A 24501-nucleotide genomic window follows, 5' to 3' on the forward strand; every position below is an offset into this window, starting at 1 on the left:
CATAGGGAAGCATTGTAAAGCACAGAGAGGTCTGGTAAAGCATAGGGAAGCATTGTAAAGCACAGAGAGGGGTGGTAAAGCATAGGGAAGCATTGTAAAGCACAGAGAGGTCTGGTAAAGCAGATTAATAAGCATGGCACACGTGGGTGAACTCTGATAAAGGCAGATTGTTTAGGATGGGGAGAGCGGGGGGAGCTGCAGAGTCACTGCAGTGATCTTTAATAAGGACAGGGCTGCTGAAGGATGCTGCAATGGGGGCTCCCCTGCGTGAGTCTCCAGCACACCGAAATCAGGCTCCGCAGGGCCATAGGGACCCCTAATTAACCCCGGGGGGCCACACTGCACCCTGATCTCAACACTCAGCACATTACAGCCCTAGGAATTCATTAACAAGGAAACAAGCCACAGCACAATTAATTATCAAGATAATTAAACTGCAGAAATTTTAATTAGACACAAATATTTCCCTTAATTCAGGGGGCATTGAAACTCCCTCTCTGCCTGACAGTGAGACCTCAATTCCAAACACTCCTCTCCCCTCTCCCCTGTGCTCCTCCTCTCCCCTCTCTCCTCCTCCCCTCTCTCAGCCCCCAGAGCGTCACCGAGCTCCAGACTTTAAAATGTGCCATGGTGACACTGAGACTGAGAGGAGAGACAAGGGAGACTCACAGAGCAGGAAGAGAGAGAGAGACAGAGAGACAGAGACAGAGACAGAGACAGAGAGAGAGAGAGAGAGAGACAGGGAGGAAGAGTGAGAGAGCGAGTCAGAGTGAGAGAGCGACAGAGTGAGAGAGCGAGGCAGAGTGAGAGAGCGACAGAGAGAGCGACAGAGTGAGAGAGAGAGGCAGAGTGAGAGAGCGACAGAGTGAGAGAGAGAGGCAGAGTGAGAGAGCGACAGAGAGAGTGAGGCAGAGTGAGAGAGCGACAGAGTGAGAGAGCGACAGAGAGAGAGAGAGGCAGAGTGAGAGAGCGACAGAGTGAGAGAGCGACAGAGAGAGAGAGAGGCAGAGTGAGAGAGCGACAGAGAGAGAGAGAGAGAGAGTGAGAGAGAGAGGCAGAGTGAGAGAGCGACAGAGTGAGAGAGAGAGGCAGAGTGAGAGAGCGACAGAGAGAGCGAGGCAGGGAGGGAGACACGCACGCAGCCCCCCGGGCGCTGTGGGGATGGTCCGCTCGGTGTTCACTCAGAGCTCGTTGTACGGGCTGCTGGTGCTGCTGGGCGTGGTGGGGAACGTGCTGGTGGCGGGGATCCTGTCCTGGGGGTTCCTGCAGCAGAGATCCATCGAGCAGTCTGACTTCATCCTGCTCAACATGGCGCTGTCCAACCTGCTTGTCTCGTTCTTTAGAAACATCCTGCTGTTCCTCTCAGGCCTGGGCATGGAGGTAGGGGTGTGTGCGTGTGTGAGAGTGTGTGTGTGCCTCGGTGTCTGTGTGTCTCGGTATGTGCGTGTCTCGGTGTGTGTGTGTCTCGGTGTGTGTGTGTGTCTCGGTGTGTGTGTGTCTCGGTGTGTGTGTGTCTTGGTGTGTGTGTGTCTGTGTGTAATGTCTCGGTGTGTGTGTCTCTCGGTGTGTGTGTGTCTCGGTGTGTGTGTGTCTCTGTGTGTAATGTCTCGGTGTGTGTGTCTCTCGGTGTGTGTGTGTCTCGGTGTGTAATGTCTCGGTGTGTGTGTGTGTCTCAGTGTGTGTGTCTCTGTGTGTAATGTCTCGGTGTGTGTGTGTCTCTCGGTGTGTAATGTCTCGGTGTGTGTGTCTCGGTGTGTGTGTGTCTCTCGGTGTGTGTGTGTGTCTCTCGGTGTGTGTGTCTGTGTGTAATGTCTCGGTGTGTGTGTCTCGGTGTGTGTGTCTCGGTGTGTGTGTGTCTCTCGGTGTGTGTGTGTCTCTCGGTGTGTGTGTCTCTGTGTGTAATGTCTCGGTGTGTGTGTGTGTCTCGGTGTGTGTGTCTCGGTGTGTGTGTGTCTCTCGGTGTGTGTGTGTCTCTCGGTGTGTGTGTGTCTCGGTGTGTAATGTCTTGGTGTGTGTGTGTCTCTCGGTGTGTGTGTGTGTCTCGGTGTGTAATGTCTTGGTGTGTGTGTGTGTCTCGGTGTGTAATGTCTTGGTGTGTGTGTGTGTGTGTCTCGGTGTGTGTGTGTGTCTGTGTGTGTGTGTGTGTGTCTCGGTGTGTGTGCGTCAGTGTGTGTGTCTGTATGTAATGTCTCGGTGTGTGTGTGTGTGTCTCGGTGTGTGTGTGTGTCTCGGTGTGTGTCTCGGTGTGTGTGTGTGTGTGCCTCGGTGTGTGTGCGTCAGTGTGTGTGGCTCGGTGTGTGTGCGTCAGTGTGTGTGCCTCGGTGTGTGTGCGTCAGTGTGTGTGTCTCGGTGTGTAATGTCTCGGTGTGTGTGTGTGTCTCGGTGTGTAATGTCTCGGTGTGTGTGTGTGTGTCTCGGTGTGTGTGTGTGTCTCGGTGTGTGTGTGTGTGCCTCGGTGTGTGTGCGTCAGTGTGTGTGTCTCGGTGTGTAATGTCTCGGTGTGTGTGTGTGTCTCGGTGTGTAATGTCTCGGTGTGTGTGTGTGTGTCTCGGTGTGTGTGTGTGTCTCGGTGTGTGTCTCGGTGTGTGTGTGTGTGTCTCGGTGTGTGTCTCGGTGTGTGTGTGTGTGCCTCGGTGTGTGTGCGTCAGTGTGTGTGTCTCGGTGTGTAATGTCTTGGTGTGTGTGTGTGCCTCGGTGTGTGTGTGTCAGTGCGTGCGTCTCGGTGTGTGTTTGTGTCTCGGTGTGTAATGTCTCGGTGTGTGTTTGTGTCTCGGTGTGTGTGTGTTTGTGTCTCGGTGTGTAATGTCTCGGTGTGTGTTTGTGTCTCGGTGTGTAATGTCTCGGTGTGTGTTTGTGTCTCGGTGTGTGTGTGTTTGTGTCTCGGTGTGTAATGTCTCGGTGTGTGTTTGTGTCTCGGTGTGTAATGTCTCGGTGTGTGTTTGTGTCTCGGTGTGTGTGTGTGTGCGTCTCGGTGTGTAATGTCTCGGTGTGTGCGCGTCAGTGTGTGTTTGTGTCTCGGTGTGTGTGTGTGCCTCGGTGTGTGTGCGTCAGTGCGTGCGTCTCGGTGTGTGTTTGTGTCTCGGTGTGTGTGTGTGCGTCTCGGTGTGTGTTCTCCTGTCTGTGCGCATGCTGACTTGTCCCCTGTCCCCTTGCAGGCGTTCCTGTCTCAGGGCTGGTGTAAGATCTTCATGTGTTTGTGGGTGTGGTTCCGCTCTGTCAATGTCTGGATGACGTTCTGTCTCAGCGCGTTTCATTTCGCTGTGATTCGCCGGAACAAACCCGCCCCCTCCGCAGGCCTCGCCCCCGGCCATGCCTCCCAGGAGCTGCGGCGCCTCCTATTGGTCATCGGGCTGGTCTGGGTCGTCAACCTGATCTACTCCCTGCCGCTGTTAATGTTCTCCACCAGGGGGAGCCTGAACAGCACTGAGGTGAGTCTCAATCCTCAGACTCTCGTCCCGCAGCGCTGGGCACGCCGTTACTGTCCAGCTTTATTTAACATTAAGAACAGATCAGTTAGTCCAAATGAGGTACATCGTGTCCCCTCCTCTTTGTGTCACTCTCTCTCTCCTCTCTGCAGACCCTCATGGTGATCAGTAGCACCACACGCCCTCTGCTGGGCTGCGTGTGGAATTTCCCCTCTCGGTACAGCGGGCTGGCTTTTGCCACAGTGTCCCTGGTGGTGCACGAAGCTCTGCCCATCATACTGATGCTGGGCACTAACCTGGCCACGCTGTACCGACTGGGCATGCACGGGCGCAGCGTGGGCGCCGTCCAGGAGAGCCTGCCCAGGAGGGTGCCAGCCGAGCGCAAGGCAGCCAAGGTCAGACTGGCAGCTCTGTCTGTTTCACTTTGTAACGAAGGTATTGAGTGAATGGAGCCGTGCTGTATTGAGTGAATGGAGCTGTGCTGTGCTGTATTGAGTGAATGGAGCTGTGCTGTATTAAGTGAATGGAGCTGTGCTGCGCTGTATTGAGTGAATGGAGCTGTGCTGTGCTGTATTGAGTGAATGGAGCTGTGCTGTGCTGTATTGAGTGAATGGAGCTGTGCTGCGCTGTATTGAGTGAATGGAGCTGTGCTGTGCTGTAGAGTGAATGGAGCTGTGCTGTATTACGTGAATGGAGCTGTGCTGTATTGAGTGAATGGAGCTGTGCTGTGTCCCTGTGTCCCCGTGTCCCTGTTGCTGTGACTCTGTCCCTGTCCTCTCAGGTGATCCTGCTCTTGATTGTCCTGTTCATCGTTCCCTGGGGAACCAGCCTGGTCTCACTGAATTATTACAACTACAACCGAGGCCCGTCCGGGGAGTACCTGGTGGTCATCGCGACATTCTCCAACTCCCTCTTCATCGCGCTTAGCCCCCTGGTGCTGGCGGCCGGGCACAGCAAGCTGAGGAGCAAGCTGAAGCACCTCCTGAAGAGAGGGGGTCCGGGGAGGGGCACAGCAAGCTGAGGAGCAAGCTGAAGCACCTCCTGAAGAGAGGGGGTCCGGGGAGGGGCACAGCAAGCTGAAGAGAGGGGGTCCGGGGAGGGGCACAGCAAGCTGAAGAGAGGGGGTCCGGGGAGGGGCACAGCAAGCTGAAGAGAGGGGGTCCGGGGGGGTGTATTTTGTCTCAGCCCTGAACTAGTCGCAGTTTTTCTCCAAAAAAATAAGAAAGAATTAAAGTTGACTCGAGAGTTAGAAAGAGATCTCCGGATTTATTTACAGCATTCCATCGAGCCCCTGCAAAATATCATGTTAACATGAAACCACTCTGCATGCCACACGCACACGCACACGCACACGCACTGACCCCACTGTGTCAGCACGGAATACTCTGTGCAGATCTGCATGGGGCCCGCCTCACACAGCACTGAATACTCTGTGCAGATCTGCATGGGGCCCGCCTCACACAGCACTGAATACTCTGTGCAGATCTGCCTGGAGCCCGTCTCACACAGCACTGAATACTCTGTGCAGATCTGCATGGGGCCCGCCTCACACATCACTGAATACTCTGTGCAGATCTGCCTGGAGCCCGCCTCACACATCACTGAATACTCTGTGCAGATCTGCCTGGAGCCCGTCTCACACAGCACTGAATACTCTGTGCAGATCTGCCTGGAGCCCGTCTCACACAGCACTGAATACTCTGTGCAGATCTGCCTGGAGCCCGTCTCACACAGCACTGAATACTCTGTGCAGATCTGCATGGGGCCCGCCTCACACATCACTGAATACTCTATGCAGATCTGCCTGGAGCCCGTCTCACACAGCACTGAATACTCTGTGCAGATCTGCCTGGGGCCCGCCTCACACAGCACTGAATACTCTGTGCAGATCTGCCTGGAGCCCGTCTCACACAGCACTGAATACTCTGTGCAGATCTGCATGGGGCCCGCCTCACACAGCACTGAATACTCTGTGCAGATCTGCATGGGGCCCGCCTCACACAGCACTGAATACTCTGTGCAGATCTGCCTGGAGCCCGTCTCACACAGCACTGAATACTCTGTGCAGATTTGCATGGAGCCCGTCTCACACAACACTGAATACTCTGTGCAGATCTGCCTGGAGCCCGTCTCACACATCACTGAATACTCTGTGCAGATCCGCTCTTCCAGTCTGATTAAAACAGAACTGTACAGTTCAGTAGAAAACTGACCTTATGCATTCCTCTGTTCTGCACACAATGAATAGATTCCACACTGCCCTCTGCAGGCATCCCTCCATTTATTCATGTCATTACTGTTGATATTCATTTCACCAGGTGAGACACTCAGATCAAAAACAAAACAATTTCAAATGACCCCGTCTAAAAGAACAAAAAAAAAGCAGAAACCGCTGTGAATGTCCTCTGCAGCAGAGGAGCATGGGAGTTGGAGTTTTATTACACACAGACCTCTTAATGAAACTACAGCCCCCACAATTCCTGTAGTGCCCGTGCTGCGCAGGTCATCACAGGCCACAGCAGCTCCCCTGGGCTGTCGGTCGGGTTGAGGGCTCAGCTAGATGTTGAGTGTGGAGAATGTCCTGACCAGGTGGACCCCGCTGTCTGGGTCCAGGTCCTGGTCCTGGTTCTGGTTCTGGTTCTCCCGGGCTCTCTGTCTGTGCTTCTCCTCCTGGCGACTCTTCTTCTCCAGCCGCTGCTGCTCCTTGCGCTGCTTACTGGAAACCTGGAGCCGAGAGCAGAGAGTCAGGCTGCGCTGCACAGTGCGGTACAGCACAGAGAGTCAGGCTGCGCTGCACAGTGCGGCACAGCACAGAGAGTCAGGCTGCGCTGCACAGTGCGGCACAGCACAGAGAGTCAGGCTGCGCAGCACAGAGAGTCAGGCTGCGCTGCACAGTGCGGCACAGCACAGAGAGTCAGGCTGCGCTGCACAGTGCGGCACAGCACAGAGAGTCAGGCTGCGCTGCACAGTGCGGCACAGCACAGAGAGTCAGGCTGCGCTGCACAGTGCGGCACAGCACAGAGAGTCAGGCTGCGCTGCACAGTGCGGCACAGCACAGAGAGTCAGGCTGCGCTGCACAGTGCGGCACAGCACAGAGAGTCAGGCTGCGCTGCACAGTGCGGCACAGCACAGAGTCAGGCTGCGCTGCACAGTGCGGCACAGCACAGAGAGTCAGGCTGCGCTGCACAGTGCGGCACAGCACAGAGAGTCATGCTGCACTGTATAGTACAGTAAAGGCATTGCACAGTGTGGTACAGTTGTGCACACGATGGTACAGCTCTGTTGGGATACTAAAAGAAACTCAATAAAACTCAAATTCAAATTCAAAAATGCTTTATTGGCATGACGAGAGCGCTCAGGTATTGCCAAAACTCCCTGGCAAACATTTCAGCTTCAAGCCTATCTCTGTGTCTTCAATGGATCTCTGCTTTTCTCTCTCTCTCACCTTGACACTCCTGTTCTTGGCAGCGCTGGTCTCCTCTGACTCGGTTCTGGTTCCGCAGGTCCGGTTGTTCTCTGCAGGACTCCCGAAGATTCGCGCGCCCGAGCCGGAGTCCTGCCACAGCCCCCCCTGGAGTTCCGAGTCGGGGGCTGGACCGAGGGGAGGGACACAACATTACATTACAATACAATACAATACAATACAATACAATACAATACAATACAATACAATACAATACAATACAAGAGCAGAGCAATACATGCGATACAGGAGCGCATTCACACACGCACGCAGCACACACGCACGCACGCAGCACGCACGCAGCACACACGCACGCACAGAGACACAAACACACACACACGCTCACACACAAGAACACATACACACTGAGACACAAACACACACACACGCTCACACAGACAGCTGGCCGCTGACTCACTGTGCCTGTGTGTTCCCGGGCCCTGAAGCAGCGAGCTCACTGCTGTCTCGATGTTATCATTCACAGCCTCCAGACTCTGCAGGATGAGCGCTGTGTCCTGGAGGAGGGGAGAGACTGAATTAAACACCCGGAACACAGGCTGAACGAAACACCCGGAACACAGACTGAACGAAACACCCGGAACACAGACTGAACGAAACACCCGGAACACAGACTGAACGAAACACACAGACTGAACGAAACACCCGGAACACAGACTGAATGAAACACCCGGAACACAGACTGAATTAAACACCCGGAACACAGGCTGAACGAAACACCCGGAACACAGACTGAACGAAACACCCGGAACACAGACTGAACGAAACACCCGGAACACTGACTGAACGAAACACACAGACTGAACGAAACACCCGGAACACAGACTGAATGAAACACCCGGAACACAGACTGAATGAAACACCCGGAACACAGACTGAACAAAACACCTGGAACACAGACTGAACGAAACACACAGACTGAACGAAACACCCAGAACACAGACTGAACGAAACATCCGGAACACAGACTGAATGAAACACCCGGAACACAGACTGAACGAAACACCCGGAACACAGACTGAACGAAACACACAGACTGAACGAAACACCCGGAACACAGACTGAATGAAACACCCGGAACACAGACTGAATGAAACACCCAGAACACAGACTGAACAAAACACCTGGAACACAGACTGAACGAAACACACAGACTGAACGAAACACCCGGAACACAGACTGAATGAAACACCCGGAACACAGACTGAATGAAACACCCGGAACACAGACTGAACAAAACACCCGGAACACAGACTGAACGAAACATCCGGAACACAGACTGAATGAAACACCCGGAACACAGACTGAACGAAACACAGAGACTGAATGAAACACCCAGAACACAGACTGAATGAAACACAGAGACTGAATGAAACACCCAGAACACAGACTGAACGAAACACCCGGTACACAGACTGAACAAAACACCCGGAACACAGACTGAACAAAACACAGAGACTGAACGAAACACCCGGAACACAGACTGAACGAAACACCCGGAACACAGACTGAACAAAACACAGAGACTGGACGAAACACCCGGAACACAGACTGAACGAAACACCCGGAACACAGACTGAACAAAACACCCGGAACACAGACTGAACGAAACACAGAGACTGAACGAAACACCCGGAACACAGACTGAACGAAACACCCGGAACACAGACTGAACAAAACAAACTGGAACACAGACTGAACAAAACACAGAGACTGAACGAAACACCCGGAACACAAAGACGGAACAAAACACTCACCGTGCAGCCCCCCCACTCCGACACCTCCCCCCCGGGGTCCCCCCCAGCTGGGCTCGCGGGCCGGTACCGGTTCCGATCCACCTGGGACTCCCCACCGTGACTCAGAGTCTGAGAGAGAAAAAAACACACATGGCTGACTTCACATCTCCTGGGAATGTGACACACACCCTCTCTCCCCGCTCCCTCCTCCCCTCTACCTCTGTCCTCAGGTGGGCGGGACTCTCAGAGTTGTCTCCAATCCTGCGCACGCTATCATAGTGCTCGCCATGGCGATAGGCGATGTGCAGCTCGCGGCCAATCGGCTTCTCCGACCCCCGGATCTGGGTGGAGCCAATCATAAAACAGGAGGAGAAACCGTGAGACACTGAGACACAGAGATACAGAGACATTGAGACACAAAACACACACTGAGACACACAGAGATACAAAGACATTGAGACACAAAACACACACTGAGACACACAGAGATACAGAGACACAGAGACACAAAACACACACTGAGACACACAGACACACACACCTGCCACAGCGGCGCGTTGACCTGGTGGATCACCACGGTGACCCCGTGGTTCCGGGCGAAGGCCACGATGGCATCGTTCCCAGCGAAGGTACCGGACTTCCCCAGGCTCGCCACTGCAAGACAAGGACAGGGAGTGAGGGGGACAGGGGGGTGCAGCGAGGGAGTCGGGGGGTGCAGGGAGGGAGTCGGGGGGAGCAGCGAGGGAGTCGGGGGGTGCAGCGAGGGAGTCAGGCTGTCCAGGGCGTCCCTCTGTCCTCACCGTGTTTCTCGAAGGGCACGTCGTCCTCCACGAAGGGCTCGAAGTCGTTCCGCTGCGCGATCATGAACTCCACCGTCTCGCGCCGGAGCTTCAGGTGGTTCCGGGAGTGGCCCTCCAGTTGGTCCCCCAGGGCCCGGAACAGGCAGTTACTATAGCAACCGAGAGAGAGAGAGAGCGTTACCACAGCAACCGCTGACTCGCAGAATTACAACAGAGAGGCGGTTACAGCGATGAGGGACAGCACTGAAACAAACAGGAAGGGGTTGTGTCTGCCTCTGACATTCACTTGACAGCAAGCAGCAGGTATGAGGAGACAGACAGAGAGAGAGAGAGAGAGTGAGAGAGAGAGTGAGAGAGAGAGTGAGAGAGAGAGAGAGAGAGAATGAGCGAGAGAGAGCGAGAGTAAGAGAGAGAGAGAGAGAGAGCGAGAGTAAGAGAGAGTAAGAGAGAGAAAGAAAGTGTGAGACAGAGAGAGAGAGAGAGAATGAGCTGCTGCTGTCTCGTACCCGTCTCCAGGCACCTCTCTCAGTTTGAGGCCGAGTGCTTGCAGCTGATTGGTGAAGCTGACAAACTCCTCCTCCTCGTCCTCGTCGGCCCCGCCCCCCTGCGCTCGGTTCCGGCGCTCCTTCGCCAGCGCTCTGCGCACCGCCCGCTCGTCACGCTTCCTCTCCACAGAGCACTTCCTGTGGGGGCGGCCCGGCTTCACTGCCTGCTTGCGGGACATCGTGGGGCTCCGAACAGAACCAGGGGCTCACTCACACTGGGGCACACAGAACCAGGGGCTCACTCACACTGGGGCTCACAGAACCAGGGGCTCACTCACACTGGAGCTCACAGAACCAGGGGCTCACTCACACTGGGGCTCACAGAACCAGGGGCTCACTCACACTGGGGCTCACAGAACCAGGGGCTCACTCACACTGGGGCTCACAGAACCAGGGGCTCACTCACACTGGGGCTCACAGAACCAGGGACTCACTCACACTGGGGCTCACAGAACCAGGGGCTCACAGAACCAGGGGCTCACTCACACTGGGGCTCACAGAACCAGGGGCTCACTCACACTGGGGCTCACAGAACCAGGGGCTCACTCACACTGGGGCTCACAGAACCAGGGGCTCACTCACACTGGGGCTCACAGAACCAGGGGCTCACTCACACTGGGGCACACAGAACCAGGGGCTCACAGAACCAGGGGCTCACTCACACTGGGGCACACAGAACCAGGGGCTCACTCACACTGGGGCACACAGAACCAGGGGCTCACTCACACTGGGGCTCACAGAACCCGTCTCAGTGTTCGTCTGCTTCCCCCTGTCTCTCTGTCTCACACGCAGCGGGTTCTGATCCGGTCAGGCCCGCTATAATCCAGCGCCTTCTCGTCTCTGTAAATCCAGGAGAGAGATCCGGAGCGGAAGGAATCGTTCATCCCAAATCTCCTCAACGGAAGCTCGTCGTCCGAGAGAGTCTTCCGATTCCCACAAAGAAAATGAGGACAATTAGATTTTGCACCCACTTCCCTGTGAAGAATCTGAATACACAATCGTACTGCTCCATTCACACAGGCATGGGGATACCACTGCGTCGCAGACTGAGCCACGGGCAGGTTTAACTGAGAGCCCTGGCTAAGCATCCAGTCTGTCGAAGACATCACAGTACAGGCAGTGTGATCCACTCCTGGTTTTACTAGCAGTTCAATAAGACGCACCTGCGCTTGTTACCTGCACACACTGGGGCTGATGAAACACGAAGTAAACCCTGGGGAATGGGTGGAAGTGCTGCGCAATAGGAGTCTTATTTCCACCCCTGCAGTGAACCCTGGAAGGGAGTCTGCGTGCTTTACCTGTGGCTATCGTCTCTTTACATGGCTTTATCTGTCACAGCAATCACACGGGTACTCGTGTGCTCTAGAATCTCATATTAACCTGGAAGTGCCGGTGCTTGTAGATATCTGCGACGCCACTTCAATTAAACGTGGACATGTCTTACAGGTTAACAAATGCAGATTTAACGACGTAATGTGCGACTCGTGCACTGCGGGCAAGGAAGGAAGCCGTATTATCAATAATAATAATAATAATAATAATAATAATAATAATAATAATAATAAAAGAACAAACCCGTCTGCAAACGAAAACAGCCGATGATTCACCGGGCTGCCCGGCTCCGCTCTCCGTGTTATTATCACTCGCTGTCACGGTCATCTCGTCTGTTCATGACAATAACACTGGGAGGGATGTCAGGGTCGCTGTTTACTTTTATTTGAATTTCACAACTTCTACTAGTTAAAAATATCGGTCTGTTACCCGATATCCGCAAGTGTTTCGTTTACAGTGCATGTAAAGCACCCCAAAGCGCCGGTGTCGTTCTTAAGTAACACTTACCCGCAGTCCACACGACAGCCTTGTTGTTTTTTATTTATAATTATATTAACGCGTCGTTGTTTTATTTCTCCGAAAGGAGTTGCATTCCTTCCTGCACCGCTTCCGTGTGTATACCGTAGCCTACAAGGTTCAAAATAGCTTCGGCGCCTGCGGTTACGGTGTCGAATTCCGCGAAGCTTTAAACCTTCGGGTTTGCTCGGATTCACGCTGGAGGGCGAATTGTCCGCCACGTCATGCATTAACTGTGGCGTAGTCCGTTTACACAGCGGGATGTAAAGATCCGCTGTCGTCATCTGTCATTGGGGTGCTGGCCGCATTTATTCATCACTGTGCCTGCCGCAAACCACAAGACCACAAGAGACCGGTGCTGGGGATCGATTTTATTGTCATCCACACAATCGTGAAATATTATTATTATTATTATTATTATTATTATTATTATTATTTATTTCTTAGCAGACGCCCTTATCCAGGGCGACTTACAATTGTTACAAGATATCACATTATACATTATTTTACATTATACAGATATCACATTATTTTACATACAATTACCCATTTATACAGTTGGGTTTTTACTGGAGCAATCTAGGTAAAGTACCTTGCTCAAGAGTACAACAGCAGTGTCTCCCACTGGGGATTGAACCCACGACCCTCCAGTCAAGAGTCCAGAGCCCTGACCACTACTCCACACTGCTGCCCTTCCACATTTGCAGCACCCTTCAAATATCATTTGAAGGGTGCTGCAAATTTCAAAAACACGGGAAATAAACTATTCACACAAAACACTGGATAACACAGAACCAGAGAATACAGAACTCATGTGATATGCATGTGTGTGTGTGTGTGTGTATATGTGCGTGTGCGTGTGTGTATATGTGTGTGTGCGTGTGTATATGTGTGCATGTGTGTATATGTGTGCGTGTGCGTGTGCGTGTGTGTGTGCGTGTGCGTGTGTGTGTGTGTATATGTGTGTGTGCGTGTGTATATGTGTGTATATGTGTGTGTGTGCGTGTGCGTGTGCGTGTGTGTGTGCGTGTGTCTCTGTGCTTTTCCAGTCTTTGTTTCTTTCTTCACTGCACTTGGCTGTGCTCTTGCTTCCAGTAGCATGGCTAGTGAAGCTGCAGCACACAGAGTCGTGTCAGTCCCCTGCCCCTGAATCAGCAGGAGGGATGGGGATCGTTCCCTGCCCTGCTGATCACCCTTCCTGCCCCCTTGCCTTGCTCCCCCTCTCCTCCTCCCTGCCCCCTCTCCCTGCCCCAGAGCAGCATCCTCTTGATCCTGTTGCGCAGCTTGCTGTGGCCGAACGCCACCACCAGGGGGCTGAATCCCACGAAGATGGAGGAGGTGAAGTGTGCCAGCGTGAGCAGGAACACGGCGTGGTCGCCCCTGTTGTAGTTGTAGTAGGACACGGAGAGCATCTGCGTGCCCCAGCAGACCACGAACAGCGTGACCAGCACCACGATCACCTTGCTGGCCTTGCGCTCTCTGTCCACGTGGCAGCCCGTCAGCTCCGCCCCCGCCACGGAGCGGATGTGCCTCTTCAGCATGCACAGCGTGGCCAGATTCATGGCCACCATCAGCACCGTGGGCACCACCTCGTGGACGGCCAGCGAGGACGTGGCAAACACGACCGCCATGCGCGGGGAGGGGAACTCCCAGATGCAGCCGAGCAGGGGGCGCGTGGTGCAGCTGATCACCATGAACTCCACTGTGGAGTTGCCCCTCACGTGGGCGGAGTACAGGAAGGCAGGCAGCGAGTACAGGAAGTTGAGCGCCCAGACCAGGAAGAGGGCGGCGCCCACCTTCCTCAGCTCCGCCCTCCGTGCCAGAGCCCCGGTCACGCCCTGCCGGCGCAGCGTCACGAAGTGGAACAGGCTGAGCGAGAAGGTGGCCCACACGCCCACCGAGCGCCACCACACCCAGGCGAACATGAAGACGCGACACCAGTCCGTGGACAGGTACACCTCCACGCCTAAGTCGGAGATGAAGATGGGCACGGTGCGGAACACGGAGGTGAGCAGGTTGGCCAGCGCCAGGTTCACCAGGATGATGTCGGTCGGGGGGGGCAGGTGGTGCGAGTCCAGAGATGTGCTGATCACCTGGGAACAAAACCAACGAGAGAAATATTATCAGAGCTGACCCACAGCTCCCACTGACCAGAGAACACAGCTCCCACTGACCAGAGAACACAGCTCCCACTGACCACAGCTAGGAGGGTTCAGTGCTCCTCTGTTCAGGTGACACGGGGGTTCAGTGCTCCCTCATTATTACACACTGTGTTCTTACCGTAAAGATAACCAGAACGTTTCCCAGAATCCCGGTGAAGACCAGAACTCCGAACAGGAAGGCCTGGACTGGAGACGCCTCCGCCATGGTGACCTGGGAGAACGGGAAACGGGAATGTTGAGCCGCGTGACATCACAGCCCGTCACGCTGCACCGAGGGGAACGGACAGAAACACGAGCAAAAACAATTCCAAAAGTACAATCAAGTCCCAGGAATGTAACAAGAGAGGCCAGAGCATTGCATTACAATGTGAACCTGTCAGTAACATCTTCCTGTACAGAGACCAGCAGCTGCCTGGTGAACACTCAGAGCTTCAGAGGGGATTCTTACCTGTTCAGTGTGTGCTCCTCTCTCCTCTCTCTCCTCTCTCCTCTCTCTCTCCTCTCTCCTCTCTCCCCTCTCCTCTCTCTCCTCTCTCCTCTCCTCTCTCTCCTCTCTCCTCTTTCCAGATTAGTAGTTGAGCTCAAGTCCTGGTGTAACAGTGCAGTCAGCGAGAGGGCTCTTCACTGCCTCCTTCTCCTTCTCTTGCTCCTTCTTCTCCTTCTTCTCTGTTCAGCTGTTGACTGATCAGTCCCCAGCAGAGAGGTCTCTGTCTGTCAGTCCCCTATATTAATATATAGCCCTGCTGTCGGACTCCTGCTCCTTCGTACTGGATCGCAGGGGCTGTCTCTGTGTCTCTGTGTCTCTGTGTCTCTGTGTCTCTGTCAGACTGATCCACGCCCTGCCTGCGAGCTTCTCTGCTAGAGGTTTGAGTGTGTTGAATCATGAAAGAGGTGACTCTGTGTCTCTGTGTCTCTGTCTCCGCACAGAACTGCCCCCCCCTCACCCGCGCGATCAAGATTATAACCCCCCCCCCCCCCCCATCCTGCTGACTAATCTCCCCTCACAGTCCACTACACACCCCGGCATCGGTCGCCTAGCAACTACTCTCACAACCTGAGGGCTCATTCATCTGTAAAGCAGGTGAGCCAGGCTGGGAGACTGGATCATCATCATCATTATCATTATTATTATTATTATTATTATTATTATTATTATTATTATTATTATTATTATTATTATTATTAGAGCGTGTGCCGCTCCACAGGCCTGTTTGTTGATATTTTAGGGATTTTGCTCAATCTGAGGGTTCTGGTTCTGCTGGTCCAATATTAAGTTCTTATCATTTTTCTTTCAGACCGAGATCCAAAGTGCTGGTACTGAACATCATGTGACAATGTGACCTTTCAACTCTGGCTCTCTGTCCGTTTGAATGGAGAGTAACTGGCAGAGGTGAAAGGTCGCATAGTCACATGATTAACTGACAGAGGAAAGCTCTTCATTGCTGAAGACAGCTAGTTTTGGACATTCAATATTGTTTGTCATGAACCAGTTGTAAACCAGTCTGACCAATCAACCAGCTCCTCCGAGGAACTGGAGACCAGTGCTGTTCACTGCTGGAGTTTCTGACAGGAAGCACAGGCCGGTCCAGTGATCCTGCGTTCAAGCCAGGGTGAAAGCCTTGGATCTGTACCAGTGGAGCAGAGTCTGACTCCACCGCTACAAAACCAAGAATCCGAGGAGTTTAGAAGAGAATACAAAACACAGACCTCTAATACAAAACCAAGAGCTGCCTTCAACACAGAACTCTAATTAAGTAACACTCTGAAACGCTCCACGCTGGTGAGTCTTGTGGGATTAATTGCGGTGAAGTGTGTGCTCCGCAGTTTCCACCTCATTAGAACGCTGCCGTGATTATTAGTCCAGGCAGGTTATTCGTTAATCAGTGTGCTCGCTGGTTCGTGTACGAGCACAGCGCCCCCTCTCTCCCTCAGGCACAGAGTGACGTCACGACTGCATCCTCTCCCGGGACTCTGAAACGGTGCTTTTACTGTTGGTAATGAAACCACCGACAGCCCCACAACAGTTTTGGGAATAGCAGACTGGGGTGGGGCTCGGGCTGGGAGCAGGTTCCCAGACTCAGCGGCCAGGGGGCAAGCTGTGGGGCACAATGGGAGCATCTGGCATTCACAAGCTCAGTGAACTGGCTTATTGACTCCCCTCGAGTCAATAGCAAACAGGCACAGCTGTAAAAGTCAAGGCTGCCCCAATGGTTTCTTGAAACTTGACTTGTGTTTTTGACATCTCCACTTTAAGTGGCTGGACACTTTTGATAACTTGGTGTTTTTTCACACTTGCAATATGCTTTTGTTTCAGATTGAAATAAGCTGTGTCGCTGAGGTAAGGGAGCACAGTGGAAGGCAGCTGGGATCTCTCCTGTTTGATCTCAATGCCTGCGTGTTGTTTCCTTGTTGTGTTGTTATGGATGCATTAATAACAGCTCAGCACACTCTGATAGTGTTGAGCAAGCACGACTGTGACGTCATCCCGAGATCTTTGTGCATCGCAGCTTCACCTGCACAGCACCACACACTTCACCCAGTCACAGGGTTCAGGGTTCCAGCAAAGGATCTGTCAAAGCGTTGTGATCAGAGAGCATTGGGACACTTTTATCAAGGGCTTTCCAAGGGCTTTTCTCCAGGGGAACTTTTAGTAACAAACACTGGTCTGTGAAAGCTGTGCAGAGTGACGGCACCTCGGCTCGCTGGTTTGGGAAGGGAAGCATTGTAAAGCACAGAGAGGTCTGGTAAAGCATAGGGAAGCATTGTAAAGCACAGAGAGGTGTGGTAAAGCATAGGGAAGCATTGTAAAGCACAGAGAGGTATGGTAAAGCATAGGGAAGCATTGTAAAGCACACAGAGGTGTGGTAAAGCATAGGGAAGCATTGTAAAGCACAGAGAGGTCTGGTAAAACACAGGGAAGCATTGTAAAGCACAGAGAGGTCTGGTAAACCACAGGGAAGCATTGTAAAGCACGGAGAGGTCTGGTAAAGCATAGGGAAGCATTGTAAAGCACTGAGAGGTCTGGTAAAGCATAGGGAAGCATTGTAAAGCACAGAGAGGTCTGGTAAAGCATAGGGAAGCATTGTAAAGCACAGAGATGTATGGTAAAGCATAGGGAAGCATTATAAATCACAGAGAGGGATGGTAAAGCATATTTCAAACAATTAAACTAACTCTTCTAAAAGTGTCCCACAGTAAAAACACAGCACAGTGTGATACAGCACAGTGAAAGCCTGGTAAAGCACAGGTTAATGAATGAATTACAAGGAAAGCAGACGGCCCGGGGTGCCGGGGGCGGGGCCCGGGGTGTCGGGGGCGGGGCCCGGGGTGTCGGGGGCGGGTTCCGGTGTGTCGGGGGTGGGGCCCGTGGTGTCGGGGGCGGGTTCCCGTGTGTCAGGGGCGGGGCCCGGGGTGCCGGGGGCGGGGCCCGGGGGGTCGGGGGCGGGGCCCGGGGTGCCGGGGGCGGGTTCCGGGGGGTCGGGGGCGGGGCCCGGGGTGCCGGGGGCGGGGCCCGGGGGCCCGGGGGCGGGGCCCGGGGGGTCGGGGGCGGGGCCCGGGGGGTCGGGGTCGGGGAGCAGCAATCATGTGCTCCGACGCTTCCTCGTCGTTGCGGTTCTGTACGCGACAGGCCTGTCGGTTCTGACCCAGCTCGTCAGACACGCCTCCTTATTCTACATCATCGCTGTGGTCAGCGTATTCTGCCTCGTCACGGTCACGGTGCTGCTCTGCAACTGCTGGCAGAGACGCAGGAGCGAGAGAGAGAGAGGGGGGTCTGATTCACACCAATATCCATCCTAGCATTGTGTCTGAATTGTCATTGTCATTGCTATTGCAGTAATAAAGATCAGTATTCATGAAAGCCGCGGCGTGTCTGAAAAGTCTGTTAACTTTAGCGGTTCCTTGGAGACGGTCCCCACGCTGCCCCAGGCTGCAGAGTCCCGGGTCACTGGAGAAGTGTATTAGTTATCACAGAATCAAATATTCATTATCAAAGTATTAGTTACCACAGAATCAAATCATTCATTATCAAAGTATTAGTTATCACAGAATCAAATTATTCATTATCAAAGTATTAGTTATCACAGAATCAAATTATTCATTATCACAGAATCAAATTATTCATTATCAAAGTATTAGTTATCACAGAATCTGCTCCCTCTAGTGGATACTGAAAGTACAGCAGGCAAAGCTCACTGCTCCCTCAATCATAATGATACTTTCTGTATCTTGTGCTTGATTTTGCTCCTAAAGGGAGCCGCATTCACGTTGCTTGTAATCGCTCTTATTTGAAATCCTTCTTATCCATTTGTTGTATTTACTACGGTGCTCTTAATGGAATTTACTCTGATAAACAAATACGTTTTCTTTTTTTATTTCCTCTCATTTGAATTTGCTCTTACTACTGACTTTACTGTATTTTATAACTGCCCTTATCTGTAATGTGATATTTTTAATAGTGATACTTTGTAACAACTAGAAGTCGCCTGGGTAAAGGGCGTCTGAAAAAATAATAATAATAATAATAATACATCAAGCAAGCTCACTGCTCCCCTCTAGTGGATATTGCCAGTACTGCAGGCAAAGCTCACTGCTCCCCTATAGTGGATATTGCCAGTACTGCAGGCAAAGCTCACTGCTCCCCTCTAGTGGATATTGCCAGTACTGCAGGGTAAGCTTACTGCTCCCCTCTTGTGGATACTGCCGGTACCGCAGGCAAAGCTCACTGCTCCCCTCTTGTGGATACTGCTAGTACTGCAGGCAAAGCACACAGATCCCCTCTTGTGGATACTGCCGGTACTGCAGGCACATACCTTGTTTTAGTAATTATTATTTACTAATTTTTTTTCATTTCCTCTCATTTGAATTTGCTCTTACTTACTACTGTATTTTATAAGTGCTCTTATCTGTAATGTGATATTTTGTCACCCTGGATAAGGGCATCTGCTAAGAAATAAATAATACATATATTTATTATACACAGCTCTATGAGAGAGTACAACTCTCCATATATAATATATTTGTTATACAGTGTCACACACACACACACACACACACACACACACAGGGAGATGCAGAACCGTGCCTGGAGCAGAACCAGGGGGAGATGCAGAACCGGGCCTGGAGTAGAGCCGGGGTCAGACCCAGGCTGGGGGACCGTGGAGCCGCAGGGAGGGAGTGTCGGAGTGGACACTCTGTACGCCTGCAGCTCCGAGTGGGAGGAGGGCTGGGATATCCCGGACATCTCTGATATTCTGAAATCCTTGGAAACGCAGCCGGATAATCAGGCAGTCTTGCCAGCCAGCTCAGAGCTGCCAGGACCCCTGGGGGTGAATCAGGGTGTAGTGCACAGCTCTGAACAGCAGGGGGCAGTGCACCTCACAGAGCAGCACAGCACAGCTGGCTCACAGCAGCACTCAGACTCTGCAATGACACCCTCCAGCCAGCAGAGGACAGTAAAGAGGACTGCCCTGGACCCTGAGGAGGGTCCGCCAGACCCCAGCTCTAACATCCTGCTGCTGTAGGACAGTCTAGGATTGCTGTCTGAGTTTGCAACTTTGACGCCCGGCAGCTGGGGAACTGACCAATGAGAATCACTGACCAATGAGAATCACTGACCAATGAGAATGAGCTTCCCTTGCGCACCTTCAGTAAACAATGGCAGAAGAAAAGATCATTCTCTCAGCATGAGAATCCCCGGAGCGGTACAGAAAGGACACAGCGATGGTGACGCCGCGGCAGGGAGGGGACCCTCTGCAGAGCGTTTCCAGGGAGCTGGATAGAGCTGCTGTGTCTGATTCCTTTCGCTCTACTAAAATAAGCATTGTGAAGAGCTGCTCTGTGTTCTGCATGTTATCAGCTGTATAACAGGACTGTCATGCATGTGGTGATTTCCAGGCGATGATACTTTCGCAGCGAGAGTCCCATTATATCACAGGACAGATGGAGTTTGAATGGAGCTAGGGACCACAAACAGTGTTCACTAATAAAGTTTATTAAATTCATTTTATGAAAGACAACAGGATTTTTTCATTTTCTCAGTCCAAGGCTGGCTATGTTCACTAACCCCCCTCCCCCTTCCTCCCCAGGTGGTTCAGTCCAAGGCTGGCTGTGTTCACTAACCCCCCCGGGTGGTTCAGTCCAAGGCTGGCTGTGTTCACTTACCCCCCCCCAGGTGGTTCAGTCCAAGGCTGGCTGTGTTCACTAACCCCCCCCCCCCCCCCCGGGTGGTTCAGTCCAAGGCTGGTTGTGTTCACTAACCCCTCCCCCCCCCCCCGGGTGGTTCAGTCCAGGGCTGGCTGTGTTCACTAACCCCCCCCTCCCCCTTCCCCCCTGGGTGGTTCAGTCCAAGGCTGGTTGTGTTCACTTACCCCACCCCCCCACCCCGGGTGGTTCAGTCCAAGGCTGAGTTGATCTGGTTGGGCAGCAGCTCATTCCCAGCATGCTCCATGTCGAACAGGTTGACGGAGTCAGCGCCGGTTGCCGGGGAGTCCTTGTTGCCTGGCGGGTGCGCAGTGGGGTCGCAGGGGTCAGAGGTGAGAGACTCGATCTCGCCCGGAAGGGTCACCATGTTCTTCAGTGACAGCCCCACCCGGTGGGCGCTATGGGAATTGCGCACAGAGAGAGAGACCAGGCTGGGCCGGCGCTCCCAGGCCCGCGGGCAGCAGGGCAGGTACCGAGCCATGGCCCGCTTGAAATCACGCATGAACAGCGGATAGATGATCGGGTTCATGGTGCTGTTACAGTAACCCAGCCAGGTGAGAACATCAAACAGCCTGCCAGAGATACAATCACATACCGCCTGGAGAGAGAGGAGAGGAGAGGAGGAGTGGAGGGGAGAGGAGAGAGGAGAGAGGAGGAGAGGAGAGAAGAGGGGAGGAGAGGGGAGGAGGAGAGGAGGAGAGGGGAGGAGAGAAGAGGGGAGGAGAGGGGAGGAGAGAGGAGAGGGGAGGAGAGGAGAGGAGGAGAGGGGAGGGGAGGAGAGGGGAGGAGAGGAGAGGGGATTCTATTACAGTATAGAGGGGTACAGATTGAGGGTCAGGGGCTGTGTGTGAGATACAGAGGGGTGCAGATTGAAGGTCAGGGGCTGTGTGTGAGATATAGAGGGGTACAGATTGAGGGTCAGGGGCTGTGTGTGAGATATAGAGGGGTACAGATTGAGGGTCAGGGGCTGTGTTTGAGATATAGAGGGGTGCAGATTGAGGGTCAGGGGCTGTGTGTGAGATATAGAGGGGTACAGATTGAGGGTCAGGGGCTGTGTGTGAGATATAGAGGGGTACAGATTGAGGGTCAGGGACTGTGTGTGAGATATAGAGGGGTACAGATTGGGGGTCAGGGGTTGTGTGCGAGATATAGAGGGGTACAGATTGGGGGTCAGGGGTTGTGTGTGAGATATAGAGGGGTGCAGATTGAGGGTCAGGGACTGTGTTTGAGATATAGAGGGGTACAGATTGAGGGTCAGGGGCTGTGTTTGAGATATAGAGGGGTACAGATTGGGGCGAGGTTTACCTGCACCATGTTTGCCATGAAGAAAGGCAGCCACGCCACGAAGAACATGCCCAGCAGGATCCCAAGCGTCAGGCTGGCCTTCAGCGCCTTCCTGCTGTGCTTGCTGGCCAGCTTGCGGCTCTCGCTGGTTCCCGCAGCGCACTGGTGTGCCGGCCTCGGCACCTGGATAAAAAAACAACTAAACTGATTCAAAACATGGAATGTGTGCAGAGGGTCTCTTGAATTAGTGGTTATTTGTGGAGTATTTGTGACTTTGCACACGGACAGCTTCTCCCTGTCCCTCAGAAGCGCTTTGTAAACTGCGCATGCATATTCCGGGCGCCTGAGCTCCATTGTGTTACAGCGGAGCCGCGGATACTCTACAGAGATACCGGCAACTGGACACGTGCTGCTGCCGCTGCTGTGAAACGGCGCGAGTCCCGTGGGGAACATCCCATCATTAAATAAACCCAGATGGCGGGTTTCGGAGACAGCGCCGCGGTCCCCTGGCAGGCTTTGCTGGTGCGTGGAAGAAATCTCATTTTGATTTCCTGTCAAGTTGTCTGTCACGCTCAGCGTGTCTGGAGCCGGGCGGGCGGTCCGAAGAAAAAACAAAAACTTCACATTACAAAAAATATTTTATAACCAAGAAATAAATAAATAAATAAATAAATAAATAATAATCTCAGAAACCTAGCAGTGGTAAGGCACGTGCCACCAGCTGTCCGTGTAACCCTTGGGCACGTCAGGGTTTGGAAAAACGACGCGCATTTTCAGAGCAAGCGCTGAGCGCAGGAGACTCCCAGCACGGGCGGAACTCGCTGTTTCCGGGCTGGTGGCACTCCGTTGTGTTCAGAGACGCGTCAAATACCTTGATACTCCTGCATTGATTTGAGATGAAAAAACCAAACAATCAAAAAGCGTAAAAAGCATTGATTGGGGTCGCGCTGCCCCGTGCAAAACAAACCCGTAATAAGCAATCTCCTGCCGGCGCTGTGAACACGCGCGTTCGCTGCGGGCTGTGCGGGTAGCCTTGGCGAATGTGTGCAGGCTTGTGTGTTATTTCAATGTCTTACACGGACGATGCGGCTCGCTGCCCTTAACGTGCAGATTAACACGTGGGGGGCTGACTCGCTGGCTGCAGCCGGAATTGGATGTTTTTTAAATTGCTTTACAACGTCGTTCATTACTGACATTATTACTGAAAGCTGTGACCGCCACCAAACAACAGCTGCGATTCACCCCTGCATTAGAGCAACAGTACAGAACAAAGGGGGCTCTGCGTCCAGGCTGTCACTGTACCATTATCAATACATTACAATCAACACTGTATGACTATTATTATTATTATTATTATTATTATTATTATTATTATTATTATTATTATTATTATTATTATTATTATTAATAAATACGCTTTTTTGTTTACCCTTCCTTAACGCATTGTGAACCTTCATTGTAGGTCAATACTGCTCTCGTGGTTTGTAACGTCACAAGAATCCCTCAATGGAATGACAGCCTTTTCGTCAAGTGCAGTTATTGTATATTTCTGCCCCAGGAGAGGAGCCGCTGAGCAGTGTGTACATCGACGGACCTACCTGGCTGTTCCGTACCTGCACGGGCGCGTCGGAGGTGGACGCCACGTTAGTAGTGAGGGAGGCCACCTGCACCGCCTGCTTCCGGGCGGCCCGCAGTATCCGGCAGTAGGTGAATGAAATGGCGACGGAAGGCAGGAAGAAAGTCAGACAGGATGCAATGAGCGCGTAGGGGAGGCTGACCAGCAGCCGGCACTGCTCCTCATCCTCCGGGGCGGAGGGAAGCTGGGGGGGCGTGGGCGAGGCGCTGCTGTCCCAGCCCGGGTCAGTCCCGTTCGGCGCCTGGATCTCGAAGTCCAGTTCGTGCCAGCCCATCTCGATGGGCAGGAAGGAGGCGAGCGCCGCCAGGGTCCAGGTGGCGAGGATGAGCAGCACGGCGCGGTCCGGGCGCATACGGAGCTTGTACTTGAGCGGAGAGATGATGAGCAGGTAGCGGTCCAGGCTGATGACGCACAGGTTGAGGATGGAGGCGCTGCAGCACATCACGTCGAAGGAGACCCAGACGGAGCAGAAGCCGCCCGCCAGCACCCATCTCCCGCAGAGCTCGTTCAGCATGGCCGGGGGCATGACCACCAAGCCCACCATCAGGTCGGACATGAAGAGAGACACCAGGAAGTAGTTGGAGGTGTTCCTCAGGGAGCGCTGCGTGAAGATCAGCAGGATGAGGAGGAGGTTTCCCCCGGCGGTGATGAGGATGATCAGGCAGAGGAACGCGGCCACCCAGCCGCTGCCCCCTTCCAAATAACTGCCCCCTTCCAGCGTGGCGTTTCTCCCTTCCAGAAAAAAATTCGAGTCCATGTCTTTCTTAAATAAATGGGGGTTGTTTTCCTTCTTCCTGTCTCTCCAGCTCCGTTCCTCTGCCTTGGTTTGTGGAGAGCGGCTAGACAGGCAGGCAAGCAGGCAGGCAGACAGGCAGTGGTGATTAGTATTAGTACTGTTATTGTGCTCTCCCTGCTTCCTCTGATAATCAAGAGCAGAGCTGTGGTGATATTATAGTGACAGGAGAGAGAGAGAGTGGGGGGAGAAGAGGGAGAGAGAGAGAGCGGGGGAGAAGAGGGAGAGAGAGAGAGAGAGAGAGACAGACAGACAGACAGACACGGTTATTGTCGTGGAAGTTGAAATACACCGCTGTGAATCGATGGGATCGGTATGGAGAGCTGAAAGCCCCCGGGATGCATTGCTTTTAGAATCACATTGAAATCTCATGCAACAGGTTTAAAACGCACCTCAGTGTCCATTTGAATTGTTTAACAATGTACTTTGCTCACAAACACAATACATATGAAGCTGCCCAGTGCGTTTACTGATGTGTATGATGGTCACAGTATTCCATCTCCGTCGTCGTGTCTGCATCCCATTGAGACGCTATATGATCTTATTTGAATGCTGTAAGGAATGCTTGACACATCTACGTGTATCCTGAT

The 24501-nt window shown here is 53.0% G+C and overlaps 4 protein-coding genes across 6 annotated transcripts; 1 reads left to right on the forward strand and 3 right to left on the reverse strand.

The window, feature by feature from the left end:
• The first annotated feature begins 554 nt into the window (after nucleotides 1-554).
• Nucleotides 555-4446, forward strand: LOC131729955 (olfactory receptor class A-like protein 4). The gene is made up of 4 exons (XM_059020201.1): nucleotides 555-1380; nucleotides 3156-3428; nucleotides 3578-3820; nucleotides 4207-4446. The coding sequence occupies exons 1-4, from the start codon at nucleotides 1162-1164 to the stop codon at nucleotides 4444-4446; spliced, it is 975 nt and encodes a 324-aa protein (XP_058876184.1). The 5' UTR covers nucleotides 555-1161.
• A 1243-nt stretch (nucleotides 4447-5689) lies between these two features.
• otud3 (OTU deubiquitinase 3) lies at nucleotides 5690-12080 on the reverse strand. Of its 3 annotated transcripts, XM_059020198.1 has the most exons (10): nucleotides 11827-11907; nucleotides 11563-11651; nucleotides 9949-10910; nucleotides 9443-9591; nucleotides 9184-9296; nucleotides 8861-8983; nucleotides 8664-8771; nucleotides 7307-7403; nucleotides 6871-7016; nucleotides 5690-6149 (listed from the first exon to the last, which is right to left on the reverse strand). In XM_059020198.1, exons 3-10 carry the CDS (start codon nucleotides 10164-10166, stop codon nucleotides 5982-5984), a joined length of 1122 nt encoding a protein of 373 aa, XP_058876181.1. In that variant the 5' UTR covers nucleotides 10167-10910; nucleotides 11563-11651; nucleotides 11827-11907; the 3' UTR covers nucleotides 5690-5981. The 3 variants fall into 3 exon arrangements, with proteins under 3 accessions (XP_058876181.1, XP_058876182.1, XP_058876180.1); XM_059020199.1 differs by lacking the exon at nucleotides 11563-11651 and having other exon boundaries at nucleotides 11827-11960; XM_059020197.1 differs by lacking the exons at nucleotides 9949-10910; nucleotides 11563-11651 and having other exon boundaries at nucleotides 11827-12080.
• Nucleotides 12081-12304: 224 nt separating this feature from the next.
• LOC131729954 (olfactory receptor class A-like protein 4) lies at nucleotides 12305-14884 on the reverse strand. Its single transcript, XM_059020200.1, has 2 exons — nucleotides 14116-14884; nucleotides 12305-13928 (listed from the first exon to the last, which is right to left on the reverse strand). Exons 1-2 carry the CDS (start codon nucleotides 14200-14202, stop codon nucleotides 12987-12989), a joined length of 1029 nt encoding a protein of 342 aa, XP_058876183.1. The 5' UTR covers nucleotides 14203-14884; the 3' UTR covers nucleotides 12305-12986.
• Nucleotides 14885-20383: 5499 nt separating this feature from the next.
• htr6 (5-hydroxytryptamine (serotonin) receptor 6) lies at nucleotides 20384-24486 on the reverse strand. The gene is made up of 3 exons (XM_059020202.1): nucleotides 23081-24486; nucleotides 21504-21665; nucleotides 20384-20796 (listed from the first exon to the last, which is right to left on the reverse strand). Exons 1-3 carry the CDS (start codon nucleotides 23873-23875, stop codon nucleotides 20389-20391), a joined length of 1365 nt encoding a protein of 454 aa, XP_058876185.1. The 5' UTR covers nucleotides 23876-24486; the 3' UTR covers nucleotides 20384-20388.
• Nucleotides 24487-24501: the final 15 nt, after the last annotated feature.

This window comes from Acipenser ruthenus, unplaced genomic scaffold (assembly GCF_902713425.1).
Source record: "Acipenser ruthenus unplaced genomic scaffold, fAciRut3.2 maternal haplotype, whole genome shotgun sequence".
Taxonomy (NCBI): Eukaryota; Metazoa; Chordata; class Actinopteri; order Acipenseriformes; family Acipenseridae; genus Acipenser; species Acipenser ruthenus.

Coding starts and splice junctions, on each gene's coding strand:
- otud3 (XM_059020197.1), bottom strand. CDS start 12,065: ATGCATGACGTGGCGGACAATTCGCCCTCCAGCGTGAATCCGAGCAAA. Junction 9,592..11,826: donor GGCTGTCGTGTGGACTGCGG/GTAAGTGTTACT, acceptor CGGTTGCTATAG/TAACTGCCTGTTCCGGGCCC. Junction 9,297..9,442: donor CGTGCCCTTCGAGAAACACG/GTGAGGACAGAG, acceptor CTTGTCTTGCAG/TGGCGAGCCTGGGGAAGTCC.
- LOC131729954 (XM_059020200.1), bottom strand. CDS start 14,202: ATGGCGGAGGCGTCTCCAGTCCAGGCCTTCCTGTTCGGAGTTCTGGTC. Junction 13,929..14,115: donor ACGTTCTGGTTATCTTTACG/GTAAGAACACAG, acceptor TTTTGTTCCCAG/GTGATCAGCACATCTCTGGA.
- htr6 (XM_059020202.1), bottom strand. CDS start 23,875: ATGGACTCGAATTTTTTTCTGGAAGGGAGAAACGCCACGCTGGAAGGG. Junction 21,666..23,080: donor TGCAGGTACGGAACAGCCAG/GTAGGTCCGTCG, acceptor TTTTTTATCCAG/GTGCCGAGGCCGGCACACCA. Junction 20,797..21,503: donor TCATGGCAAACATGGTGCAG/GTAAACCTCGCC, acceptor CTCTCTCTCCAG/GCGGTATGTGATTGTATCTC.
- LOC131729955 (XM_059020201.1), top strand. CDS start 1,162: ATGGTCCGCTCGGTGTTCACTCAGAGCTCGTTGTACGGGCTGCTGGTG. Junction 3,429..3,577: donor GGAGCCTGAACAGCACTGAG/GTGAGTCTCAAT, acceptor TCCTCTCTGCAG/ACCCTCATGGTGATCAGTAG. Junction 3,821..4,206: donor CCGAGCGCAAGGCAGCCAAG/GTCAGACTGGCA, acceptor CTGTCCTCTCAG/GTGATCCTGCTCTTGATTGT.